This window comes from Eubalaena glacialis, chromosome 7 (genome assembly GCF_028564815.1).
Source record: "Eubalaena glacialis isolate mEubGla1 chromosome 7, mEubGla1.1.hap2.+ XY, whole genome shotgun sequence".
Classification (NCBI taxonomy): domain Eukaryota; kingdom Metazoa; phylum Chordata; class Mammalia; order Artiodactyla; family Balaenidae; genus Eubalaena; species Eubalaena glacialis.
In genome coordinates, this window is record NC_083722.1 from 38,589,383 (window position 1) to 38,602,471 (window position 13,089).

General features: G+C 47.6%; 2 protein-coding genes across 2 annotated transcripts in view; one reads left to right on the forward strand and one right to left on the reverse strand.

The window, feature by feature from the left end:
* KCTD20 (potassium channel tetramerization domain containing 20) overlaps positions 1-13,089 on the reverse strand; it is a 106,202-nt gene that overhangs the window by 75,768 nt on the left and 17,345 nt on the right. The window lies entirely within an intron of this gene.
* The window catches only part of ETV7 (ETS variant transcription factor 7), a 40,835-nt gene continuing 30,096 nt past the window's right edge, over positions 2,351-13,089 (forward strand). The window contains 2 exon segments of the mRNA XM_061197447.1: positions 2,351-2,392; positions 4,903-5,033. Of these exon segments, the coding sequence (XP_061053430.1) occupies positions 2,351-2,392; positions 4,903-5,033 (173 nt within the window).

A 13,089-nucleotide genomic window follows, 5' to 3' on the forward strand; every position in this document is an offset into this window, starting at 1 on the left:
GTCTATGACTGCCTCATGGTAGAGCCCAAGGAGCTTAGGAACCCAGGAGGCCTTGCTGCTTCGGAAACGCCAGCACTGTGGATAGTCCCAGTGCTCCTTGTAAGGAAACCTCGAACATTTCCTCTTATGAGGGAAACTGAACCTCATCCCCAAACCAGAGGTCACAGGAATGGGTGCTTTCTCCTGGGCTCCCCTCCCTGGGTACCAGGCCCTCCAGCAGCCTGTTGACCCCACTCTCGTTGCCCACGTCCAGACCTGCAGTGCCCCGTCCTCTTTTTACCTTTCTGTCTACCTCATATTCCTCCCTCCACCCTTTGAGAAGTATGGCAAGTGTTAAGAAAATTTGTTGTTATAAATTTTAAGTTCTGTATATGCATTTTGAGTTCTTTGTAGGAAAAGTGTTATTTAAAAACTTAATAATTTAAAACATGAAATAAATATGGTTATTTTATTGAGCATGCAACACCTGTGCATATTTCTTTTGTGAAGGAGGGATTCCACTTGTTCCTGCTCATAGGGGTTCATAATTTTGTAGTTTGATCATATATAGCATTGCCTTCGTCCTTCCAAAGGGAAACGCCCTCATTTTTTAGGTCTGTCTCAGGCAATGCCTATCATCACCTAGGTTTTGGCTTCCTGGCAGGGAACAGATCCTAAAACGTCTTTCTTATTTATTTTTTTTAACTCCTTTGAGTAGGTATTTATTTATTCATATGGTTAAAAAAATCAAAACCGTATAAAAAGGTTTACAATGAAAACCCTTGCTCTTATTTTCTATACTGAATCCCAATTATGTTTATAAATTTGTTACATATCCTTCCAGAGTTTCTTTGTACAAATACCAGTAAATATATATATACACACAAACGGTAGCATGTAATATACACTGTTCTGTACCTTGAGTATTTTGCTTAGCATGGTGGTCAGGCACTATTCTACTTGTCTTACAAATGTTAACTCATTTACTCTTCATAAGAACATTATGAGACAGGTATTATCAATATTATTAGCTCTATTTTACTGTTAAGGAAACTGAGGCAGAAGTTAGTAGAGAGAGGCAGTACAGAAGGTAACTAAGTTGCTCAAGGGCACACAGCCAGTAAGTGACATAGCTGGGTGACCAAGCCAGGCAGGCTGTTCTCAGAGTCTGGGTTCTTAACCACGTGCTGTACTACCTCTTGGAGAGCTTGCCACGGTCCACAGAGAGCTCTGTCAGACAGAATGCACAGAATTCTGTTAAATGGATGTAGCATCATTTATTTCATCAGCCCCTTCTTAACGGATGCCTGGGTTGTTTCTAATCATTCGGTATTATAAGCAATGCTGAAATAGATAACCATGTACCTTTTGGATATGTACAAATACATACATATTTCTATTGCTCATTTTTCTATTGGGTTTCTGGTCTTATTCTTACTGGTTTCTAGGAGCTCATGATTTATCAATGCTAAGCCAACAGCATCTACACCTTCAGATTTTTGGCAGGTTATTAAGGCTTCTTACCTCCTTTTCTTCTGCGTGTATGGGTTTGCTTTAGTGCTTACAACCTTTCTGCGCTTCCCCTCAAGGCAGAGGGAGCTAAGGCAGGTACACATGGGTGATGGGCGGGTGGGTATTACACTTGGAGCAGCCAGAGGCCTGGAAAAAGGTGGCAGCTGGGATCCACTGAGTACTTGGGTCTAGGTCAGAAGAGCATTATAGCCTCACTGATGCTGGCATTTGGGCGTGGGGTGGTGGGGCCTCCACCTGGCCAAAGGGCAGGCCGTGGCCAGGTCGGAGCTGGGAATGTCACTCACCCGTAAGGGGAGAGGCACCTGGTCCAGGCGGACAGCAAGAGAGGCCCCCTCCTATCCATCTGCAGAGATGAAAAGGAAGTTGGTGCCATGAAGTTGGTCTGTCGCTGTCACGAGCCCAGGACCAGGGGTTCCCTCAGCTCTCTAGATCCCCCAGGATCCCACCTCTGTCCCCCTGGGAGCCAGTGCCAGGATGCCCGAGGGGCTGTCCGTCTGCAAAAGGATGCGAGCAGGACTGATGCCTCCCAGTGGGCGAGCCCACGGCGCCCTGGTCTCTGGTCCCGCAGGGGCCAGCCCCTGTGCTCCCCCGAGCTGGCCAGGATGGGAGTGGAAGCTGGATCCCGCTCTTTCGTTTTCATTTCCTGGAAGGACAGCAACTACCAGAGCACCCTGCACACCTGCTCGCCCGGGGAACCTGAGCACACAGCACCCGGCGCTATTTGAGATTCCATCCCATGAGACCTTCCAGTTTTGGGGGCCAAGTTAGGGGTTTGGGGAAGGAGGGCCTGAGAGCGCTGGCCTAGGGTCCAGCAGCTGCGGCCACCGGTGCACTCACGATGGACAGACGGGTGGCTCCCTCACCTCCACCTGTAATGCAGGTAAGAGCCTGGCAGCTGAACCACGCAGTGTGCACACAGAGCCACCTGTCCTCTGCCTCTTCTCCACCGCCTCAATTTCCATACCCATTTTATCAGACCTTCTGCCTGGCTGGAATCTCACTTTCCAGCACACTCCCAAACCTCACCCATCCCTCACCGCCTCTCACTCTCCTCCACCTCACTCACCTCCAGCCTCTCACTCTCTCCCTTCGAAACCCCTGTGTCATATACTGCTCCTCCTCCCTCCTTCTCATCTCTACACCAATCAGATGTAGTTCCTGCACAAGCCAGACCCTCACAGCTGGCAGATGCAACTACGCAGGGGCTCCTCTCCTTAGCAGTCCCTCTCCATTTGACATATTTCCCTAGGAGCCTCAGAAGTCCCCAGAGCTGGGCCCCCTTCCCACCTCCAAGGCCCTTCTCCACTTCTCTCTCTCCAAGATCCATATCCACATCCATTTTTTTTTTTTTTTTAAATCAGACGTTTTCCTTGCCTTCGTGCGGAACCTTGAGCTCTATCTCTCTGCAGCTCCCTGGCTGGCATTTCCCAGGCAGTCACAGCCTGGAATTCCCCATTCCTCACACTTGGAAGAGGATAGAGGAGCAGACAAGGAGCTCCCTGCAAGTCCCAGGTGAGTCTAGGCCTTGAACCCCTTCTCTAGCTTGGCAAGCCCCCTCTGCCAGGTGGCAACCTCTGAGGCAGGGTTACCTGGGTACAGCACGAAGTGGGGCGGGGTGCGGGGGGAGCAGACAAGAAATGCAGTGAGAAGTATCCCCAAAGGTGTCGAATCCTCTTCTGCGGTGGCCACGGCTTCTTGAGTTTGCTCTGCTGGCTCCAGATTACAGTCTTTCACTGCACATTTTCCTCCTCAGACACCAAGAGATGAACATAATGCTCTTGGAGATCCCAGAGTGAGAAAATGACTCTTACTGGGATTGGTTTTTTTTTTTTTAATTAATTAATTAATTTTTGGAGGCATTGGATCTTCATTGCTGCACGCCGGCTTTCTCTAGTTGCGGTGAGCGGGGGCTACTCTTCGTTGTGGTGCACGGGCTTCTCACTGCAGTGGCTTCTCTTGTTGCGGAGCACGGGCTCTAGGTGCGTGGGCTTCAACAGTTGTGGCTCGCAGGCTCTAGAGTGCTGGGTCAGTAGTTGTGGTGCATGGGCTTAGTTGCTCCACGGCATGTGGGATCTTCCCGGGCCAGGGCTCGAACCCGTATCCCCTGCATTGGCAGGAGGCTTCTTAACCACTGCGCCACCAGGGAAGTCCCTGGTTTCACTCTTACTTTTCACGATGTGGCAGCCTGTGGCGGGGCATGAGCCCCAAGGAGCCCCCTGTTTCTACAAAATTCTGTCACTTTTTCATCCCCTCATTCTGATGGCTGAGCCAAATCACCTCTAGGGGCCAAGATGACTGTAACACTGTAAAGATAAAGACTTCCCTTGGTGGGACCTTGGGATTCAGAAGTTCATCCTTTCTTTCTCTCTTTTGAAAATAGCATTTGCTTTTTTGTATGTTTCTGGTTGAAGGTCTTTTTATCCTGGTCTCTCAGGTTCCCTGTGTCTTCACCAAGGTTCCTGGGCTCTCAGATTTCCAGCTTACAAGTCAAGTATTGTCAGGGGAGCCTTCTGGTAGGATTAGGCAGAGGCATGAAAAGCTTGAATTGGAAAGATGAAATTTACTGAGTGTCCACTGGGTACAACAGGGGTCCCCAACCCCCGGGCCATGGACCAGTAGCGGTCCATGGACCGTTAGGAACCAGGCTGCACAGCAGGAGGTGATCAGCGGTCGAGCGAGGGAAGCTTCATCTGTATTTACAGCCGCTCCCCATCGCTCACATTACCGCCTGAGCTCCTCCTCCTGTCAGATCAGCGGCGGCATTAGATTCTCAGAGGAGCGTGAACCCTACTGTGAACTGTGCATGCAAGGGATCTAGGTTGCATGCTCCTTATGAGAAGCTAATGCCTGATGATCTGAGGTGGAGCTGAGGCAGTGATGCTAGCGCTGGGGAGCAGCTGCAAATACAGATTATCATTAGCAAAGAGGTTTGACTGCACAGAGACCATAATAAATCAATTGCTTGCAGACTCATATCAAAACCCTATCAGTGAGTGGCAAGTGAAAACAAGCTCAGGGCTCCCACTGATTCTACATTATGGTGAGTTGTATAATTATTTCATTATATATTACAATGTATTAATAATAGAAATAAAGTGCACAATAAATGTAATGTGCTTGAATCATCCCGAAACCATCCTCCCCCGCCCCCGCTGGTCTGTGGAAAAATTGTCTTCCATGAAACCTGTCCCTGGTGCCAAAAAGATTGGGGACCGCTGGTGTACAAGATGTTGATGGCACCAAGCTGAAGACATATGTGGTTCCTACCTGTAAGGTAGACACAGAGATGGACACTCCTCCCCTTTGAAAAAAATTCTTAATATATTTAAGGATGACTGAGCCTTCACCAAGATGCTTGTCTTTGACTGCCCTGGTTTTCCCTCTCTCTAGGGGGGAGTTGACTCTCCTGTGAATCCCGAGGCAGCCACACCACCCCCAGACACCTAGGCCCAAGCCAGATGGGAAGCTCGAGTGAATCTGCTGGGTGAGGGGGGAAATCTACAAGCTGCTGGGAAGACTGCGTGAGAGAGGGGAGGAGAAAGGCTGATGTTTTTACAGAATGTAAATGTGATGCATAAACTTCTTATCCAAGGAATTGCCTTCCCCCATTTGCTATTTCTTTCTTTTTTTAAAAAATCTTTATTTATTTGGTTGTGCCGGGTCTTAGTTGCGGCAGGTGGGCTCCTCAGTTGCAGCTTGCCAGCTCCTTAGTTGCGGCACGTGGGCTCCTTCGTTGTGGCATGTGAACTCTTAGTTGCGGCATGCATGTGGGATCTAGTTCCCTGACCAGGGATCGAACCCCGGGCCCCCTGCATTGGGAGCTCTGAGTCTTAACCACCGCGCCACCAGGGAAGTCCCCATTTGCTATTTCTTTGCTGTTTTTTTTTGGCTGCGCCAGGGAGCTTGTGGGATCTTAGTTCGACCAGGGATTGAACCCGGGGCCATGGCAGTGAAAGTGCAGAATCCTAACCACTGGACCGCCAGGGAAGTCTCCTTGCTAGGTTTTCTTTAACCTTTCCTTGGTGAGGAAGTCAGAGGAGGTCAATGTGAATTCTCCTGCGGGGAATACAGCTGACATGGCCAAGCTTGAGGACAGGCAGTCTCCTGGTTGGTAAGATGAGGATTCGGACTGGATGAGCTATTAGGTCCTTTCCAGCCTAAGGACAAAGAGTTGAGGATGTTGCCAGTGAGGAAGTCAGACGGGGCTAACCGGTGAACAGTTGTATGTACGTAGAACCCTCTTTCAAATAATTATATTTATTTATTTATTTATAAAATAAATTTATTCTTTTTTAAAAAAATGTATTTATTTATTTTTGGCTGAGTTGGGTCTTTGTTCCTGCGCGCGGGCTTTCTCTAGTTGCGGTGAGCGGGGGCTACTCTTCCTTGCGGTGCGCGGGCTTCTCATTGTGGTGGCTTCTCTTGCTGTGGAGCATGGGCTCTAGGCGCGTGGACTTCAGTAGTTGTGGCTTGCAGGCTCTAGAGCGCAGGCTCAATAGTTGTGGCACACGGGCTTAGTTGCTCCGCGGCATGTGGGATCTTCCCGGACCAGGGCATGAACTCGTGTCCCCTGCACTGGCAGGCGGATTCCTAACCACTGCGCCACCGGGGAAGCCCCCAAATAATTATATTTAATTTTTTTTTTTTTAATTAAGGAAATGTTACACTGAGCTTTGTGTGGAGATTTGTGCAACTAAGTGAGGTATTTCACTCAAGGACTCAGCTCAACCTTTTTTTTTTTTTTAATTAATTAATTTATTTTGATTGTGTGGGGTCTTCGTTTCTGTGCGAGGGCTTTCTCCAGTTGCGGCGAGCGGGGGCCACTCTTCAGCGCGGTGCGCGGGCCCCTCACTGTCACGGCCTCTCCCGTTGCGGAGCACAGGCTCCAGACGCGCAGGCTCAGTAGTTGTGGCTCATGGGCCTAGCCGCTCTGCGGCATGTGGGATCTTCCCAGACCGGGGTACGAACCCGTGTCCCCTGCATTGGCAGGCGGATTCTTAACCACTGTGCCACCAGGGATGCCCTATATTTAATTTTTGTTGTTACAAAAGTAGCACATGCTTATTGTCAAAAATAGGGAAATGACAGAGAAGCATAAGAATACATAGAACAATCAAATACACTCAAAGATAACCACAGGAAACATATTGGCTATATCCTTTCATTTCATTTTCCTAAGTAATGCTCTTGCCCAAGGAAACTCGTAACTATGGAGCAGGCTGTAGATTAATGTATTTATGTGGTAGAGCTGAGAGGTGGAAAAGCTAAATAACAAGCTCAAGATCACACAGGTTTCCATGCTAAGGTCAAACCTTGGTTCTGCGGATCATCTTCTAAGAGATTTTCACATGCACTTCCTAAGCTGTGGAAATCATAGGACAGGCAGCTAGCTGACCACCAGTGGGGTCTTTAATCTGGGTGGGGGTCTAGGGGCAGGCACGTCTGACCTGGGTTGTGAAGCATCCAATTCACTTTCTGCTTGGTTGCCCCAGGGGCTGGAACACTGCTTTATATTTTCACACCCTTCAGATTTCCTGGACACAACCTGCTTTTTGAGCTGCTGACAGGATTGAGCAGAATGTGGTGTATGACTTCACAGGCCTTGGGATGACATTGTTGCCCCCAAATCACTGGCATTCTTTTAATGGGGAACACAGCCAATCTTTTCAGGGTTAGAGGGAAGTGGGGACTCACAGACATGAGAGAACCCCAGAGCGTGGAGGATGCCCTGGTACCTCAGAGCAGCAGAGGGAAGCGGCAGTGTGATTTGGGAAGAGGGGCAGGGAGCTCTGTAAGGAAACTCTGTGGCTTCATTTCATCCAAATGCCAAGACTGACCAGTAGCTTGGGGCTCAGGAATGCTCTAAGGAGATGTTTGGCAACACTTACATAGAGGGTAGGATTTGGGCTCCATTCCTGGCTCAAGCTGTGGTGATGAGGAAAACAGGACTTCGGGTCAGACCTGAAGACCCTGAGTGTTGCTGCTGAGGAGAACCTTAGAGGACTCTTAATTCTTGGTCCTAAGTCTCTTCATTTTCCAGGAGCTTATTCCTGGAAAAATCTGTGAACTTCCCACTGTTGGATGTAGAGGGACTGAGACATCTTTGTGTCTTGAAATTGGCTTTTGAAGCTCCTAGTTGTGACTAAACCACAGGAAAAGACATACAGAGCCACCTCTGACTTTCAGATGTCACAGGCAGGGGAAAGGCACCTCTCAGCAACTCCCTGGTGGTGTACAATAGGGGAAAGGGCCCTTGGGGAGCTCCAGCAGATTTTTTGTGCCCCTGCTCAAGTTCACATCCTTCACAGATAACAGAGTCCCCAGGTGCTTATTTTAATAGATACCATTCTGGCAAGCGTGGCTTCCAGGTATCTTAGACCAGGGCATCTCAAATTTTCATGTGCACATGAATGCCCTGGGAGCTCTGTGGAAATGCAGACTCTGATTCAGTAGGTCTGGGTGGGGCCTGAGACTGTGCATCTCTAATAAACTCCTGGGTGATGCTGTAGCTGCTGGAAATGCATCCGAGGATCTCACTTTAGGCAGCTGTCCCAACAGCGATTTTCAGTCTCTCTGTGGAGGTGAAATCAATTTGGTGGGTCAACATATGTATTTTTAAAAAATGAGGGAGGGACTTCCCTGGTGGTCCAGTGGTTAAGAATCCGCCTCCCAATGCAGGGGACGCAGGTTCGATCCCTGGTCAGGGAAGTAAGATCCCACATGCTGCAGGGCAACTAAGCCTGTGCGCTCTAGAGCCTGAGCTCCACAACTAGAGAGCCCCACACACCGCAACTCCTGAGCCCACATGCTCTGGAGCCCGTGCACCACAACTAGAGAGCCTGCATGCCATAACTACTGAGCCCGTGGGCCATCTAGAGCCCACGCACGCCAGAACTAGAGAGAAGCACGCGCGCTGCAATGAAGAGCCCGTGCGCCGCAACGAAAAATCCTTCATGCCGCGATGAAGATCCCGCATGCCGTAGCTAAGACCTGATGTAGCCAAATAAATAAATAAATAAATATTTTAAAAAACACCATTAAAAAAATAATAATAAAAAATGAGGGTTCGGTGGCTAGGAATCCATACTCTCACTGCCGAGGGCCTGGGTTCAGTCCCTGGTGGGGGAACTAAGATCCCACAAGCCGTGTGGCACAGCCAAAAAAAAAAAAAGAAAGAAAAGAAATAGAATATATCAGAGTACGTCATAAAGAGTAAAGGTAGCAGTGATTTCATGAATACTTTGTTTTGGCTCTTTATGTATACATGGCTGTGTGGGTCATGACATAAAATGTAATTTTTACTGCGGGTTGAGGTCAGAATGGTTTGAGAATCACTGTCCTAGATCATGGCATGTTAGAAACAGTAAGTTAGAGGGATGCAGGCGAGGTGAGAGAGGCGGGGTGGAGTGGGAAGGAATGGGGACTAGAAGTGAATGTTCTGGACGCTGTGAGTATTGACAGTGATGTCATCACCTGAAAATGAAAGGAACGTATCAAGCAACAAACAGAAGGAAGATTCCCCAAACTAACCATTTGAGGACAAAGAGCTTCCTCCTCCCTAAACTCAGGGGCTGGGCTAGACCGTGTGCATTTTTGTGCAAATGGAAATGACCTCTCCTTTGGGAACAAGCCAAGCCAAGCCTCCCCACTGTCCCCGGCCTCCCCACAGATGGTGCCCTTGTGCAGGTCACTACACAACTGTGTGTGCTGGCCCTGCTGGTGACGACCATAAAACTGAGTGTGAAGACCAAGAAAAGCAGTATCAGCCAAGACAACCAGGGTAAGCAATGAGGTGACAGATTGGAGGGGACTCTGAATAGACAGTGACATGCAAGAAACTGAGGACAATGGTAGTGTTAAAACAGTCATCATGGCAGAGAAACAAGCTAGTCCTTGTTTCCAGGTAGGCTCCCCAAAGAGGATGCTGATAATCATAACAAAGGCCGTTTGTTGAGTTTTCACTCTTGACCAGGTATCGTGCTGGGCATATTGTATATGCTGTCTAATTAAATTCCTCCATAGGTCTGGGATGTAGGCTCTTTTATTATCCCCACCTTACAGATGTGAAAACTGGCCTGTGAGGTGAATTATCTTTTCCATAGTCACCCACCAGTAAAACAGTGGAGCTGGGATTTGAACCTATGTCCCGCAGACCCTACAGCTGTCACTCAATTGGAGCAAGAGCCTCCAGCATCAGATGATGACAGCTCCCATTTTTAGGGGGCCAGCCGAGCACTTTACATTGTTATCTGCATTCCTCCTGGGGATCCTAATAGGTAGGTACAAGCCGGCTGTTAGTTCTGATTTGGTTGCTAAAGATTAGTCCAGCTCTTTTTGCTCCTGGAGGTCACTCGACCTAGTAAACTGCAGAGATGTGGTGAAGAGTAGTGAGAAGTAGTTTTGATTGGGTGAGGGGCAGCTTGAGGGAGTCTTGAAACCAAGACAGAGGGGTTGTGACTTGATGGAGTTGATAGTTAGAAGTTATGTTAGTTTCTTGAGCAAGAGAGTAAAGGGATGCTGTGGGAAGAGAGACCTGGTCAGGGCCATCTGGGGGTCCACAGAGGGGGCTGGTCAGGATGCCTAGGGGCCTTTCCAGCCCCACACTGATTTGCTCATCTCACTCATTTGGACAATTTATATTTACTGAGCATCTATTACACGATGTGGCAGGCATTGCTCTAGGTGCTGGAGAAACAGCAGTGACCGAGACTGGCAAAGTGTGTGCCTTGTGGAGCTATCTGCCCTCCTAGTGGTGGATGCAGTGAGTACAGAAGGAAGCACGAAGCCCAGCAATGAGCCATTTAGGGGGAGGGGAGGAAGGGGGAGCCCCCAGAGCCAGCCCTGCTTTGGAAGCCAGGGGGACGGAGTGCTGACTCTTCAGGGAGACACTCGAGCCCCCGCACTGGGTCCTGGGCAAGCAGCCGGGACCTCTGTTTATATCTGTCCAGAAGCTGGGAGCCAGCCAAGCTGAAAATCCCCAGTGAGCAGGCCCCTGGGGCAGGGAGAGTAAGGTGATATCTGCCTGGAGTCTTGAGAGACAAAGATGGTTGATGTGAAGGAACTGAAAATACAGTGGATTGTTGCCAAGAGAAGAAGCCATGGGCTGTTCTGCTGGTCCCAGAGGTTTGGTTAGATTGGTAAGGGGAGACCTGGTTAGGCTCATCCGTCACTAGGTCAGGGAGACTTCTTGGGGGAGTCTTAGATAACACTTGCCAGCATTGGTTGAGCTCCTTGGTGTGCTGAGCAGTGCCAATCATTTTACATGCATTCCCCTCAACCAACAACAAGAGCTCCGTCTGTCTCAGAAAGCACACACCGCATGCCAGACGCAGGTCTTTAAACTGACTAACTCGTAGGATCCTCATGACGGTCCTGTGTGGCTGGTACTATTTTTGTCATTGTCCTCGTTTTGGAGATGAGGAAATTGAGACAGACTCATTTAGGTCTCAATGTTTACAGCTGGCCTGGCACCATCATTGGTAGTTTTTGTTGTTGTTGTTTGTTTTTACTTTTACTTTTTTTTTTTTTTGACGTGTAACTTACATACAGTCAAGTAGACAGATTTTAAGTGTACAGCTCCACTAATTTTTATGTATGTATACACCCATGTAGCCATGACGTAGGTCAAGATTTAGACCATTTCCAACACCCCAGAAAGTTCCCTTGTGCTTCTTTCCAGTCAATTCTGCTTGCAAGGGCCACCACTATTCTGAATTTTTTTTTTTCCTTTGGCCACGCCATGTGGCTTAACGGGATCTTAGTTCCCTGACCAGGGATTGAACTCGTGCCTCCACTGCAGTGGAAGCGCGGAGTCTTAACCACTGGACCGCCAGGGAAGTACCAGCACTGTCTATTCTTGATGGTATTTCTATATCTGCCTTCTTTCTCCAATGCAGCATCTTTGAGCTTCATTCATGTGTCATGAGTCGAAGTCATCTGTACATTCTGGTTCATTGCCAGGCAGCATTCCATTGCATGAAAACATCACGATTTGACTGTCCATTCTCTGGCTGATGGATAGTTGGGATGTTTCCAGTTCTTTTCTATTGTGAACAGAGTCACTGTGGACATTCACATGCATGTCTTTCAGTGGATGCACTCACCACGTCTCTTAGGTCTTTACTTGGGGGTGGGAATGCTGGGTTGTACAGTATGTGGCCTGGGTGCCTAACCTCTGCAGCACACTGCCCCCCAAATAGCCCAGCGGGGGAGAGTTATTATCCCATTTCACAGAGTGGGAAATTGAGGCTGAGAGAGAATGAGTGGCTAAAATGAGGTGACTTGGCTGGTAAGGGGCTGAGCTGGAACCCAGACCCCCAGCTTGGGGATTTGGCCCCGAGCTAGGTGGCTGATCCAGTGAACAGCAATTTGGTGTGAAGGGCTTCGACCCACTGCTGGGTTGGATGGAGACTTTGGTAGCTGACCCGGTGCTTAGAACCTGGCCCATCCTGGGGTTCAAGTCCTATGGGAAAAGCCTTTTCACCTTAATATTCTTTGAAGATGCAAGGAACAAAAAAAGTCTCTCTTTTTTAAAAAAATTTTATTGAAGTATAGTTGATTTACAATGTTGTGTTTAATTTCTGCTGTACAGCAAAGTGACTCAGTTGTACATGTATATATTCTTTTTCATATTTTTTTAAACTTTTTATTTTATATTGAAGTATAGTTGATTACCAATGTTGTATTAGTTTCAGGTGTACAGCAAAGTGATTCAGTTATACATATACATGTATCTATTCTTTTTCATATTCTTTTCCATTATGGTTTATCACAGGATATTGAATGTAGTTCTCTGTACTCTACAGTAGAACAGTGTTGTTTATCCATCCTATATATACTAGTTTATATCCGCTAATCCCAAACTCCCACTCCATCCCTCCCCCACCTCCCACCCTTGCAAACACAAATCTGTTCTCTATGTCTGTGACTCTGTTTCTGTTTCGTAGATATGTTCATTTGTGTCGTATTTTAGATTCCACATATAAGTGATATCATACGGTATTCGTCTTTCTTTTTCTGACTTACTTCTTCACTTAGTATGATAATCTCTAGGCAAATTTCATTCTTTTTAATGGCTGGGTAATATTCCATTGTGTGTGTGGGGTGTGTGTGTGTGTGTGTGTGTGTGTGTGTGTGTGTATCACATCTTCTTTATGCACTCATCTATCAATGGACATTTAGATTGCTTCCATATCTTGGCTATTGTAAATAATGCTTACTTCACTTAGTATGATAATCTCTAGGTCCACCCATGTTGCTGCAAATGGTATTATTTCATTCTTTTTTATGGCTGAGTGATATTCCTTAGTAGATATGTACCACATCTTCTTTATCCATTCATCTGTCAATGGACATAGGTTGCTTCCATGTCTTTGCTATTGTAACTAGTGTTGCTATGAACATTGGGGTGCATATATCTTTTCGAATTATAGTTTTGTCTGGGTATATACCCAGGAGTGGGATTGCTGAATCATATGGCAACTCTATTTAGTTTTTTGAGGAATCTCCATACTGTTTTCCATAGTGGCTGCACCAATTTACATTCCCACCAACAGTGTAAGACGGTTCCCTTTTCTC